At 36.7% G+C, this 14,326-nt stretch overlaps 1 protein-coding gene across 4 annotated transcripts in view; it reads left to right on the top strand.

Annotated features, from left to right (window-relative positions):
- The window catches only part of UBE2W (ubiquitin conjugating enzyme E2 W), a 66,034-nt gene that overhangs the window by 20,073 nt on the left and 31,635 nt on the right, over positions 1–14,326 (top strand). The window contains exons 3-6 of one of the 4 annotated variants that reach the window (XR_009723865.1): positions 1,242–1,344; positions 3,887–4,042; positions 5,178–5,272; positions 11,037–13,885. Coding sequence is in view for 3 of the 4 variants with exons in the window: in XM_061342993.1 (XP_061198977.1) it covers positions 1,242–1,344; positions 3,887–4,042; positions 5,197–5,328 (391 nt within the window). In the remaining variant the exon portion in view is untranslated. Of the gene's footprint in view, positions 1–1,241; positions 1,345–3,886; positions 4,043–5,177; positions 5,837–11,036; positions 13,886–14,326 lie in introns of those variants that run through there. The other 3 variants (XM_061342995.1, XM_061342994.1, XM_061342993.1) reach the window with 3 other exon arrangements.

Below are 14,326 nucleotides of genomic sequence, written 5' to 3'. Positions count from 1 at the left end.
CTGAAGAGTGTGACAGTTCAGTAGAGAAGCAATTTCTCTTAAAAAAAAACAAAACAAAACAAAACAAAAAACCCGCCAGAAACAATACACAACCAAAAAGCAAACAAAAGAATAATAGAAGATAAAACATGTGCATGGCTTAAATACACAGGGGGAGAGTGTATATGACAGGAGAGATGGAGAGGTTGGGAATAGGATCCCCAGGACTTCCAGCTGGATGAGATGTCAGCTTTTCTGAACATGTTGCTATTCTGAAAATCTCAGCTGCCCCACTTGAGACTGATGTTTAATGTTATGTGAGTCTCTTGCTGAATCTTCACTTTTTCATGTTGCTCAAATGTATAAAACTTAATCAAGGGTGAAAGTCAGAAACAGCGAAGTGATGCTGCAAAGGATGGTAGTAAGTGATCAGCAGTAGAAGTAAGAAATGACAGAAGCTAGATAGCAGGGTGTTGCTGTATGTGTTGAACAATATGCATCTATTTTTGACTGGATTAAAAACGGCCCATAAATACGACCCAAAACCAGTAACCCCCCCAGCAGCTCCACCTATAATCAACTTACCTGTTATCATGGAAGGAAAAAATCAGAGGAAAATGAATACTGTGATATGTTGAGGTATTGTCTTTATTATAGTTGCAAATTATCCTTTTTCTTTTGTTTTTAATTTTCTGTGACCTTTTCCACTCTATACTTTTCCTTTCTATACTGACTTTTCTGGTTTTGGCTGTTTTACCTGTTAGGTTATATGCCACTAAATTTCTGAGTTTTTCACAAATGTAAGAGTAGAATTGCCCTTCCCCCTTGAATACAGATTTTATTCAAATAAACCATATGGATGATTTCCTTGACAGAAAAGTAAAACAACATGAAAAAGAACACATACTAGTTTGTTTCCTTCAGCCCTGTTTTTGTGTAGGAGTAAACTGAAACAGTAAACTATTGTTTCAGCTTTGTTGTTTCACATTAACAGTCATTATATTGGGAACTGATGGTTTGGTGTTGAGTTCAAATCATAATTACTTGTATAATTTACAGCAGTATATTAAATGCCTGTATGTAAAATACAAAGCTTGTTTCCTTCAAGTGTAGGCTTGTAATGTTACCCACTTTTGTGATTGTTATGATACTAATGGATATTTTGCTGTGATTGGTAATCGATTAGATTTGTCCTGTGCTCCAGGAAGAAAATTGTAGTTTGTCAGTCCACAATACTAACAATATTTTTTCCCATTCATTAGATGGATTGTTGACATGGAAGGTGCTCCAGGAACACTATATGAAGGGGAGAAATTTCAGCTTCTTTTTAAGTTCAGTAGTCGGTATCCTTTTGATTCGCCTCAGGTAAACTGCTTTCTTCCTTCTTGCTTAACACTACCTCTAGGTTGTATCTGCCTGACACGTGCTGGGTATAAATATTATCCACCTATCCTAATATGAGATTTAGTTAGTTTGTATTAAACACATTGTGCAGTTGCTTTTTCTTTTAAAAATGAGACGGCAGTGAAGTATAGTGTTGTGACAGTTTACCTGGTTTCATAGGAGGTGAAAGAGCAGTGCAAATTGAAGGCTTGAGATTGATATTCATATATTACAAAAGAGCAACACAGGGTAAAGTAGGAAGATCTTGTTGAACTGTGGTACAGGAGCAGAGTAAACAACAAACTGCTTTTTTCATCCCCTTTTTTTTGCTCTAGCTTCTATTTTTTTTTTTTCTAGTTTGTATTTAAGCCTCTTGCATGTTCTCTCCTGGCGTGTTAATACATCTGGAGAAATGCTTGTAGGGATTCTCGTAGATACATGGTGACATGTCTACCAGAGGCCTGCAAATCTAGTGGTTAGAATTGAGCTGGGAGATACTGTGTTGCTTTCGCAGCAATGTAAAGAACTGAGGTGACAGCAATACTACTAGGCTGCAGAATGAGCTTTGTACTTCCATCCCTCCATTATCTGGAGGAAGTGTTACAAAACATAGCTGGTAAGAGTGGTGTTCAGCTATCAGCCCTGCTGTTCTGAAACAGGAGAAAGAAAAGCAAGAACACTGTAGTTCTTGGCTTATCTGTTTCAGCTCAAAGTTCCAAGAATGATCTCTGACACTTTTCTCGTTGGTGTTGAAATTGAAGCACAGAGCTGTGAGAGACACTTAAGCCATAAACATTACATATTTTTAGGAACTGTGATTAAAAACTAGAATGCTGACATTTCAGTCTTAGGTTTTAAAGAACAAACTGTTCATCTGTGCTTCTGCACTTGGTGGGGTTTGCAGTGAGCTGCTTATTGGTAATCCACAACACTGTAGCCACTTTCGTTTGATTTCAAGTAGGTACTGATAGTACTCATTACCTGATCTGTGCATTAGGCTCTGTACAATTTACTGTAAAGCAACAAATTAGATCTGTACATATACAATGACTTTTAGCACGGAAAAGTTAGGAATTTAAGTTCCTGATACTTGTTCGTTGTAGACAATTTTATAAAAATGCTGCTGTGCAGTAAGTTCATTCTATATGATACATAATTCTTTTCCTGCAAATCTGCTTACTGTGAATTGATAGTTTACACTTCTGCTGCTTAAATCACCTGGTTGTTTTCTGCTTTTAAATGTGTATTGTCTTGTCATAGTGTGCATAATTTTACTTGCCTAAAATCCTAGTTCTGGTTTTCCTATAAAAGGAAGACATTAGTTAAAGCGAAATATATTACTGGTTTATGAAATATATTACTGGTTTATGAAAGTAAGCTCTTCAGTGCTTAAGAAATACCAGTTTAAAGACTTACGGAAGATCATTTTGCATCCAGTTTTTCTGCTGCCTTAGAAATCCATCTGCCGTTTGGCAGATAGGTGTTAAACTCTCTGATTTCAGTTTCCTGCATGATGATGTTGCTGCGTACTTGTCAGTGGTGAGTGGGTGTGTTGTGTACACATATACGTATTTGTACACATACATATATATGTATAACTTAGGAAACACTTAAGAGGCTCTTGGGTATTATGTATATGAGTGGTAGAGATTTATTATGTTGTTGCATAAAACATGATAGTGGTTATGTTGGGTAAGGAGCTTGGGAGGATAAATGCAGCTACAAAATTTTTAATCCATTTCCCTTGGCCCCAGGCCAGCTATACATTTGGCAGGAATTTGGCATAAGAGCAGTGGTTGACAGTATTGCTTTTCTAACTTTTTATTTTGACTGTGTAATGTTATCTTTTAATAGGGCAGAGTTAAGGTTCTAAATGCTGTTCTTTCATATTTATCCATGTCTAATAAAAATAAATTTTATTTTAAATAATGATCTAAATGTATTCCCTATAAGGTAACGTACTTTGGTTGTACAAGTCTTTTATTTGATAGCTAATAGGATCGATGTGTTTTATTATTTAAGTTGGAACATTGGGTGAGTTGTCCAGAACCCAATTTCTGTTGTGCTCAGGGTTATAGAAATATTCCTTTGTGAGCCTCATTTTGGTTCCCGGTGTATAATGTTGTGGCTTATGAAATCATCCAGTGTTTTGGCTAGGCAGCTGTATTCCTTAGGACGTGAAAGACCAAAGCTGTAAAATACAAATAGTTTAGTTTGATGTCTTTATACTGTTACCTTTGCATTTTTCTGTGCTGTATGAATATCCATAGAGAAAAAGCAACCTACACTGAACCATTCGTTTAACACAGTTTTCACTAGCTATTTAGGCTCCCATTGTCTTATTTTATATTTCATTTATTAGCTTCCAAAACTGAATGAACCTAACATGGTGAAGTGTATTATTTAGTGTAAGTGAAAATGGCAGATCCACTTCTTAAACAACATATTACTGTTTTCCCAAAAGTAACAGTCTTATATAAATCTGGATAGTAAATTACAGTTGTTTGTTCTTTTTTTTTTTTAGGTCATGTTTACTGGAGACAATATTCCTGTTCATCCTCATGTTTATAGCAATGGTCATATCTGTTTATCCATTCTAACAGAAGACTGGTCTCCAGCTCTCTCAGTGCAATCTGTTTGTCTTAGCATTATTAGCATGCTTTCCAGCTGCAAAGAAAAGGTATGAGCACTTTTGGCACTGTTGGAGCAGAATAAGTAAAACTTAATAGAATTCTGCATTGCAAAGTGAAATTTTAATTTCAAAATTCTAAAATAGACTAAACTACTATATATACATTTCTACTACCGAAAGAATACAGAGCTAGAACTGCAGAATAGGGCAGTGAGTGCATTGTCACTGTTTTCATGGTAACCTGTGCATCTATCATTATTGCAAAAAAGAGTGAATGGAACTGTTCTAAGTGTACTAATTGTGAAGTTCAGTCATGTTTTAGGACAATTCTTTGTAAAATGATTCCGTCTCTAAAGGCAGTGTGAAATAACTATTGAAAGGTCTCTAGTGCAGATGTTTGCATGGCTTTACAGCTGTACTATTTCAGTGATCATTGTTATTTTCGTTTCAGGGAAGTAAATGGTGCTAAGCTGCATTTTTGATCATGGATGAGTGGCACTAATACCTTACGCCATTTTTGTAAAATGTCTACCCTTTTACTCTTGACTACTTCTTTTTCAGTGGAGCGTGTATGGAAGTTAGATGTGGTCAGAGCTTGTGTGTCTGTGCTATCCAAATATGCCTATTTATGTCACATGCTGATCAGTCCTAGTTATGTGTGATAGAAAAACACCCTCCAAATGGCTTTGTATTGTATCCTAAGACTCTGGTTATGGATAATTAAGATACTTGTAAAGAAAACTGAAGAATATGAAGTGTGGATGAGATACAGAATTTGTTTATGTTAATTTTTTCACCCACTCCAAGCTGAGGTGTATGAATGTAAATTGGATCTAATATATCAGAATTAGATTCCGAACTGCAAAAGGAATTTAATTTGGATTTTTTTTGGTTGGGTGGTTGTTTTTTTTGAATCATAGCTGTTTCTTTCGGGTTGGGTTTTTTTTGCTTTCTTAAAATTTATTTCTCTCCCTCTCTACCTCCAAGCTGTTTGTCTTTTTCATTAATTTTTTGCTTGAAGTATCTTCAGTAAGAATTATTACCTGGATCTGTAGGAGGTTTTTCTTGATTAAGGTCTAGCTCTGCCTGTTACCTCATTTTCACTGCATTCACACGGTAGCCTTTTGTAAGCTTATTAAATAGCTCATGCGTTACAATATGAGGATTGTCTGATTATTTGTAGGTCTTTTTTTCTGTTGCAGAGGCGACCTCCAGATAACTCATTTTATGTAAGAACGTGTAACAAGAATCCAAAGAAAACGAAGTGGTGGTATCATGGTAAGTATTTAACTATGACCAGGAATTTTGTTTACTTTTTGTTTTTTTCAGGCTGAAGGCAATTAAAATATAGGGAAGTAGGATAATGCATTCAGAGCCTTAAACTCTCCTTTTAAATCTCAAAAGTTATTAAAATCCTGTTTCTAAGATAATCTGCTACGATTTTTTTTTTATTACATTTCAGTTAATTTCTAATGGAAATTTAACAGCACAGATGTATAGGTTTTAAATTTTAGGATTGGTTTTGAAAGAAAGCTCTTGTAAACTGTGTTTAGTCCATTACAAGTCTTAAGTTTTGTGTTAAGGAAGGTACATAAGAAAACTAGGTTTAGTTCTCAAGCCAGGTTGGTTTTGTTTTTTTTTTGTTTGTTGTTAATGCTTTAAGAGCTTTTATGGCAGCTGAATGGTGCTTGTATGTTTTTAAAAAGCTATGTGATTTAATAATTTTCACTGCTAATCGAAGTTCTAGTGTGGGACAGTTGGCTGACTTAAAGAGGCTCTTAGGAGCTAATAGTCAATAATATAGTAATAAGATTCTACATGTACATGATAAAACAATATTAAAATTGCTATGTATAGTGTTATAATGTCAGCAGTGCTACATTGTGTTGGTTTGGTTTGTGGGGTTTTTTGGTGTTTGGTTTGGTGTTGGTTTTTTGTTTGTTTGTTTGTTTTGTTTCTCCTTTTTCCATGTGTTCTTTGTTTTTATACTCCTCCTTCTGTCCCAAAATTTCTTGTCCTCTTCCCAGAGCTGGGGTTAGTTGTATGTGCTTGTCTTAAACACTTCATTGATGAGGAAAGAAAGGAGGAGGGGATAGAGATGGGCTGTGCTGCTTGGACAAACCTTTCTTTGCTTTCCATAGGGAAATACTGTGCAAATGAGGTTATCAGGAGCCCACGTATTTGGAAAGGGATGTGTTAGGGCAGGTAATGCTGTATGCTAGGATGGTGCAGGAGGTGTTGATCCCATCACTACCTTTCACTGAAGGCTCTGTCGTAAGGCGTCCTCTTATTTTTTCGCTGCCTTCCCACTTCAGGACACTTTTTGTCCCCTGTCTGAAATGAGACCAGGTATTTTGAGACAGTGGGACTTAATGAATGCAGATGAAAACACCAAAGCCTTCACCCTTAGATTCTTAAAAGCCTATGGATGCCTTAATATGAAAAACTTGAGAGTTTCATAGTGCTTGCTGTGACCCTTGGGGTTTTGATACATGGTAATATAAGAGAATGAAACTCAGTTTCTCATAATACTCTTAATAGTATCTCTAAAACAAGGTGACTTCAATTACAGTTAGAGGAGTGTGTATGTCATGGGATGAAGAGGTATTTAAGAAAGTCAGGACTATATACCATGTGATTGTACATTATATTGTTTTTAAAATTGACTCCAAGAGTAACAATGCTGTTGCCCACAAGGTTTCATTTTTCATCTTTACCACATTATTCAGTAGTCACTTTCTCTTTCCTGATTTGTTTGGGGTTTTTTTTCCACTCTTGTGGAATTTCTAATTTTGCTTCCTCTTCATTGGCAGTTTTGGAAGAATTTTTATTAACTAGTTTTATTTTCACTTACTAGTTACTTTAAAAGAGAAACAAAGTTTCATTTATTCGCTTTGTGATTAAACTATGTTTTTATTTTGTACTAGACTTGTTTTGATTCAGGATTGAAGGCTATCAAAGGAGAACAGTCTGCAGATCCTACTATGATTTCTTATTCATAACAGTTTGAGTTAAAAAAGTAAAACTCCAAATAAGTACATAAAAGAAATGTGGGTTATCTGACTCTGAAAGTTGCTATATTATTGTGGCTCAAAGCCATTAGGCTGCTTATAGTCCATAGAATATGTCATTTAATTACTTCAAAGTAACTACAGTGGCTGTTTCTGGAAGTCAGAAAGCCTACCTCCCCCCTGATTCAGAACACCCTAGTAACCAACCTGAGGCAAGAAAAAGTCAGTTCATTTAAATAACTTGTCCTAGCTTGCTTCGTAGTATTTTCATTTGTTGTTTAACTTCCTTTTGAAGTACTAATTGCAAAGGAGGTCATGATTAAAAGTTAATGGGGCATTTTCCCCCTACCATTAAATTCTTCATTAGAAATTAAAACATACCTGATATCCATTGGAGAAAAAAATTCTTGAATGCTAGAGGGTTTTTCCTTCAAGTTTTGTGTATCACTAGCTCTTTCTCTGTTGCAAGTACTTGTGTTTCTCTTCATAAAACAAGACTGCCAAGGCATGGTCTTTAAACTGTCAATATTTTGTCAGTGGCTTTGAAGAAATGGTGGGTTACACTAAAATGGGAAGTACAGCTTGCCTGCCAATTTTAACCACCTCTCTCTGGTAAAGAACTGTCTTCAGCATTATGTACACCTGAAAAAATTTACAAGCTCTTGGAAAGGGTGATTGTGTCATCTTAATTTTCTGCTTCTCCTTCAACTGAAGGGTCACGTATCTAATCTTGTGATTCAGCCACTTTGGGCTGGGTAAATCAGGGGAGAAAAACCAATCCAAACTGAGAAAGAAAACCAGGTACCCAAGGGTAAACCACTGGGGGAAATAAATGCCACTGCTAATAGAAAAACATGAGAAGGGAGGTGCAGAGTGGTTCTACCCCTTCTGTTGTCAGCTAGCCATTAGACTGGCTTAGCTTTAGTGTGAAACTGAAACCCTGTGTTTTGAAGAGGAAGGAGGAAGACTTGTCACTTTTAGTATATGCATTTGAAGGAGTTCTTCTGTTTTTTTTTTTTTTTTCCTGTTTTTTTGTTTTTTTTTTTAGTAAGTAATGCATGGTTGGGAGTTAATGTAAAGGGAACCAATATGAACACAGACAAAATGGCAGTTTGAGATACATTCTGATGTGTAAACATGTGTCTCTGAGTATTTAGCTTATTACAGTTTGTAATCTCTCATTTCATTCCTGCCCCAACAAAGCAATTTAACTTCATAAGCAGAGTTGTGGAGCCTTGTTTGCTACAAACTGATGTTCTTGTTTCTAGACTCTTGATATTTGATAACTAAATACATTTCTAGATTGATTGCCCTACCCAACACCTGCTTCTAGTGTACATTGTATTTGTGAAATTTCAAGCTCAGAGTTGATCACGTTGTCTTAAAGACAAAGGAAGAACTTCCAGATGCAGTTTACTTAGGCAACCAGACTGAAATTGTTTTCATGAAACTGTTGCCTGGCTTTGGTATCAGGAAGTAGATTTTTGTGAGAACAGGGCAGTGGTCACAGAATCATCGAATAGTGAGGGTTGGAAAGGACCTTAAGATCATCTAGTTCCAACCCCCCTGCCATGGGCAGGGACACCTCACATTAAACCATGTCACCCAAGGCCCTATCCAACCTGTCCTTGAACACTGCCAGGGATGGAGCATTCACAACTTCTTTGGGCATCCCATTCTAGTGCCTCAGCACCCTTACAGTAAAGAATTTCCTCCTTATATTGAATCTAAACTTCCCCTGTTTAAGTTTTAACCCATTACCCCATGTCCTATCACTACAGTCCCTAATGAAGAGTCCATCACCACCATCCTTATAGATCCCCGTCAGATACTGGAAGGCTGCTGTGAGGTCTCCACGCAGCCTTCTCTTCTGCAGGCTGAACAACCCCAACTTTCTCAGCCTGTCTTCACACGGGAGGTGCTTCAGTCCCCTGATCATCCTCGTGGCCCTCCTCTGGACTTGTTCCAACAGTTCTATGTCCTTTTTATGTTGAGGACATCAGAACTGCACACAGTACTCCCAAGTGAGGTCTCACGTGAGCAGAGTAGAGGGGCAGGATCACCTCCTTCAACCTGCTGGTCACGCTCCTTTTGATGCAGCCCAGGGTACAGTTGGCTTTCTGGGCTGCAAGCACACACTGCCAGCTCATGTTCATTTTCTCACTGACCAACACCCCCAAGTCCTTCTCCACAGGGCTGCTCTGAATCTCTTCTCTTCCCAACCTGTAGCTGTGCCTGGGATTGCTCCAACCCAGGTGTAGGACCTTGCACTTGGCATGGTTAAACTTCATGTGGTTGGCATCAGCTCACCTCAGAAGTGTGTCAAGGTCCCTCTGGATGGCATTCCTTCCCTCCAGTGTATCAACTGAACCACACAGCTTGGTGTCATCGGCAAACTTGCTGAGGGTGCACTCAATCCCATTGTCCAAGTCAGCGATAAAGATGTTGAACAAGACCGGTCCCAACACCGATCCCTGAGGGACACCACCCATTACTGGTCTCCAGCTGGACATTGAGCCATTGACCACAACTCTTTGTGTGTGGCCATCCAGCCAGTTCTTTATCCATCGAGTGGGCCATCCATCAAATTTGTCTCTCCAATTTAGAGACAAGGATGTCATGTGGGACAGTGTTGAACGCTTTGCCCAAGTCCAGGTAGATGACATCAAGTGCTCTGCTCCTGTCCATCAATTCCATAGCCCCATCATAGAAGGCCACCAAATTGGTCAGGCAGGATTTCCCCTTAGTGAAGCCATGCTGGCTGTCACCAAGCACCTTGTTGTTTTTCGTGTGCCTTAGCATGCCTTCCAGGAGAACCTGCTCCAAGATTTGGCCAGATACAGAGGTGAGACTGGCTGGTCTGTAATTCCCTGGATCATCCATTTTCCACTTCTTAAAATGGGGCTTATATTTCCCTTTTTCCAGTCGTCCGGAACTTCACCTCACTGCCATGATTAATGGTGTTTGTTTTCAAACAGCACCTCCTTACTGCTTTTGGGTTTGTTTTGATTTTTTAGTAGAAAGTGTTTTCTCTGGTATTTGGCCTAAATTTTTAGTACACAGTTGAAATACCCCTTCTATCTCTTTTGCATACTGTCCAGTCTATTTTACATTTATAGTACCCTACTGTCAAAATGAAGAGGTTTTTTAATGTGCAGTATTATTAATGACATAATATTTTTCAGTGCAAATGTAGAATTATTGACTGTTATTTTATGCATACTAAATCTGTAAATGGTAAAAATACTGCTTATGAAGTTATATTTTCTAGGTGTGTGAGGTTACGAGTGCATTAAAAATAGATAGTTTGCTTTCTGTTAACAAGCATAATATTTACTGTTGACAGATGCAAATATACTGTAGGTTGATGTGTGGAAGGGGAATACTTTACTGTTGATCACACTGCAGGAAAGATTGCCATCAATTACACTTTTTTGTAATGTCCTGTGCGTTTACAGTATCAAAAATTTAGTAATGAAAATTATTTTCAGGTTTAAGATTTTAGGATTACAGTAGAAACATATTATTTTTGCATAATTCTGTCAGCTGAAGTTTGTTTTCATTCTTGAGAAATAAATATATGTATATATATATATTGAATGCATCAGAAGGAACACATTCTGCCAGCTCTTATCACTACATATTCTTTATAAAAATTTCTCAGTGTGATAATTGGAGTGGACCTGCTGTACTTCAGGGGTGCAAAATGTTAAGTTTACTTGGTTTTTCGTTTTCCTGATGAGTGGCGTTCCAAATATAGAGCATGAAAATAACTGTCCTTCTGTCCTTTTAATGGAATACTTGCCAGTGCTAATGAGCCGGGGAGTGTATGTGTATTTTTGGAAGTTTCATGTTTAATATTGTCTTTTTACCTGAGTTGTTGCTGAACAGAAACACAGAATTATTCATTCAGTGTATTTCCACTGCAAGTTACTGTCAATGCTGGGATTGTTTCTGCCTACAGCACCTTGCTGATTTGGATTTAGAATGTTTATATGTTTTCCATAAATGCTCTTCTTTTATTTTTAAAGATGACACATGTTGATGCCACCATTTTGTGATCCTCGTAGCAGAAGATAGTCCTACTGAGAAAATGAGCACTTTGATCATTCAGTCTTTGAACTTTAACCTTTGACTGGAAGTGACCTATAGGCAATGAAGACTACTTCCTTTGACTGCATTTTTACTTGTGTGCATTCTGGGCGCATGTTGATCGCTGGTTCAGTCCATGCAACTGACATGCTTTTATTAGTCATACAGTATTAATGCAGGTGTCCAGAAATGTCAGAATAATTCCATTATTTTTATTTTAAGCTTTTGGAAGAATTCCAGGTCTTCATATATTGTGCAATAACACTGAGCTCCTTGGCGGTTTTGGTGCATCCATTGCCGGCAATGGCCATTGTACCAGGGAAAGGTTTTGCTCCTGCCACAAAAAAGATTGATGCATGACAGTTTATGGAAGTTTCAGATATATTTGGATTATGAGCAAGGAATCGACCATTACCTTTAAAGCTACCCCATTCTTTGGTATTTGGATTCTATGCACTGTGATTACAAAACTAGCAGCATGAGTTACCATGCTTAGCTGAAGGACTGTAATAAGATCATTGCATATTTATTAAATTGTTATCTGCTGTCAAATTGTTTTGACATGGAAGGCTTTTCAAGTGACATTGGCAGAGAGGTACAATGTTATCCCTATGGTGAAATAAAACTACTTTTTGTATATAGTTATTCATATCTCTGAAGCAAAGGTATGAGTAATTTAGGGTATGAGTGATTTAAACAAGAATTTATTTTGGAGATAGGAGAGGATGGCAGTGATATAACTGAACTTGCTGCAGTCCATAATTGGGCTTGTAATTTGTACTTTAGAGCTTTTTCCAAATAGATTGCACACTGTTATTTCCTGCTAGCCATCAGCATGAGCCCTACTGCCTACACCAATATTTCATTTATTTATGTGTTTGAAAGCAATCCATATAACATTTTTTGTTTGCATTCACTGTTTCCTTTGTGTTGTATGTCATGTTTGAATGTTACAAAAAATATTTTGATTGAAAAGCTTTGTCAGAAGATATTTTCATGTAAATTATTTCTTTATCTTGTAAGCATCATCTTGTCTTTTAATCCTGTACTATAAAAAGAAAAATACATTTTTGACAGAGGCTTAATGTTTTGGCAAAAAAGTGTGGACCTTCTTATTTAAGTTTAGACTAAAGTATATTTTCTTATCTTGCTTGTCCCATGCATCCATACCAATTTTTTTTTCCAGGCTTTTACTTCACCAAAAGAGGGGAAAAAGCCTAAAATCAGACATTTTTCTATGGAGCAACATTTATTGAAATGATAGTTGTTCTCACCACTCTGTAATATTTTGATACTGCCATTAGTTGTCTTTTTAGGAAGCACTTTTATAAACTTAATACCTTTACACATATGCAAAATTTCTATAACTTTTTTTTACTGTTGCCTTATTATTGCACTCAAAAAAACCTAAATTCAAGCGATTAATGCATGAATGTGTACAAATAAAAGCCAAAAGACCCCCCCTGTGAAACCTAAACCCACCCCAGACTGAATAACCACAATAGCAAACAGAAAATTGGCTGAAAATACTAATTCTTTTTTTTTTCCTACTGCTCTGTGATAACTGACAAGTTTTATAGCCTTGTACATACTTCTCTGTTACCTAATATTTAAAACAAAGTATAGATGCTTAACTCAGGGTGGATAGAGTTCAGAGGGATTTGCTTCAGAGAAGTATTTTGTACAGCAACTGAATTATTGGCAGTGAAGTGAGGCTACAGTATACTTCAGGAACTGCTATTTTTTCTACTGTACTGAAAATATCTCTTGGCCTTTAAAACTCAATGGTGAAATCTAGCTTTCGATATAAATTTGATGTGTGTATATATTTTCACAATGAGCCTTTAAGACATAGAATTCAATTTCTTTTAAGAGCCAAAAATAATAATTTAAAGCAAATGAAATAGTACTGCACCTGACTCTTTAGCAAAATTTTATTGTTGTGAGTTGATCAAACTGGTTATTCTTGGAAATGGTTTTGTATGAAAGAGCAGCAATCTGATAGTTAATCTGTATATTCATATTAGCTGCTCTGTATTAATTGAATGATTGATGCATCTTTGAGAAATTCATGTATGAATGGTTCACATAATGGATCCTATCAAAGAGTCCACAGGAAAGAGACCTTATCGTGATACAAGGTAATGTCTCTGAAGACACGGTTCAAGTACATCTTGGATTCATGTATCTTTTCATATGGTGGCTTGCCATACTACAATACATGGTTTCTAGAGAAGCCTTATATTGTATGTATTTTGTTGAAGATGAGTATTGTAGTGCAAAGCATTATTTTATTGACCTATGCTATCACATGGACTACAGTGAAGTTAATCAAATTTGTGCTGCTCTTTAATCTCCCCTATAATGTACTTAAATAAAAAATAAAAAATACAAGGTAGCTTAGAAGAGAATGTACCTCAGGTCTTTTAGTTTACAGTCCAAATGTCTCCATTGGTTCTCTTGTAGATCTGTGGGTAAGTTCACCTATATACAGAGGGCCAAGACAAAGCCTGTGTACCACTCAAGCCCTCTAAATAATGCAACTATACTGACGATGCTATGATGTCCTGAAATAGGGCTTGAATTAGATGAAGGTGGTGCCATCCTTTCTGTAGGGTGACCCTGTGTATGTAACTTTCTTTCACTTGGAATTTCTCACATGAAATGGTTACAGAATTAGCTTGAAATGATCTTGCTTTTATTTTATGTCAATGTTCATGTTGTTAAACACTTTGTTTTGTGTTTAGTGTCTTTATACTATAACACAATAAATTCTTGTTTTAAAATAGTTTGCAACCCTTGAATGGAAATACGTGTGGACCATTTCATGGTGGAGGGCAGAAGCAGTGTTCCTTACATTCAGTTACTCTTGTGACAAAGCTGTCAGTAGTTCAGAAATGCTATGCTGGCTGTCAAGGGAAGAATTATGATAATAGTAGGCGTTTTCTCTTTTCTCCCGAGGGTATGTTGTAACAGCTGAAGGAAATAGTCTCTTAAAACAAACAAAAAACATGGTAGTGCTTCTATGTCTCATGTATGATCAGCTGGTTCCTTATCATGGTTCTTTGCTATTTGATGAACGCTTCAAATATTGAATGGGGAGTTTCAGAAGCAGGATTCTTGTTTGCTTGCAGTGGTGGGAATAAAGTTTCTATTACATAATTAGCATATGTCAGGACTGTTAAATGAAAACTTCTGCTGCCTCATATCAATAATTGCTTTCAGTTTT

This window comes from Neopsephotus bourkii, unplaced genomic scaffold (genome assembly GCF_033783945.1).
Source record: "Neopsephotus bourkii isolate Nb327-2 ecotype Australia unplaced genomic scaffold, CSIRO-AGI_Nbou_v1 NB_1820, whole genome shotgun sequence".
NCBI classification, from domain to species: Eukaryota; Metazoa; Chordata; class Aves; order Psittaciformes; family Psittacidae; genus Neopsephotus; species Neopsephotus bourkii.
This window is presented reverse-complemented; position numbering and strand designations above follow the sequence as displayed.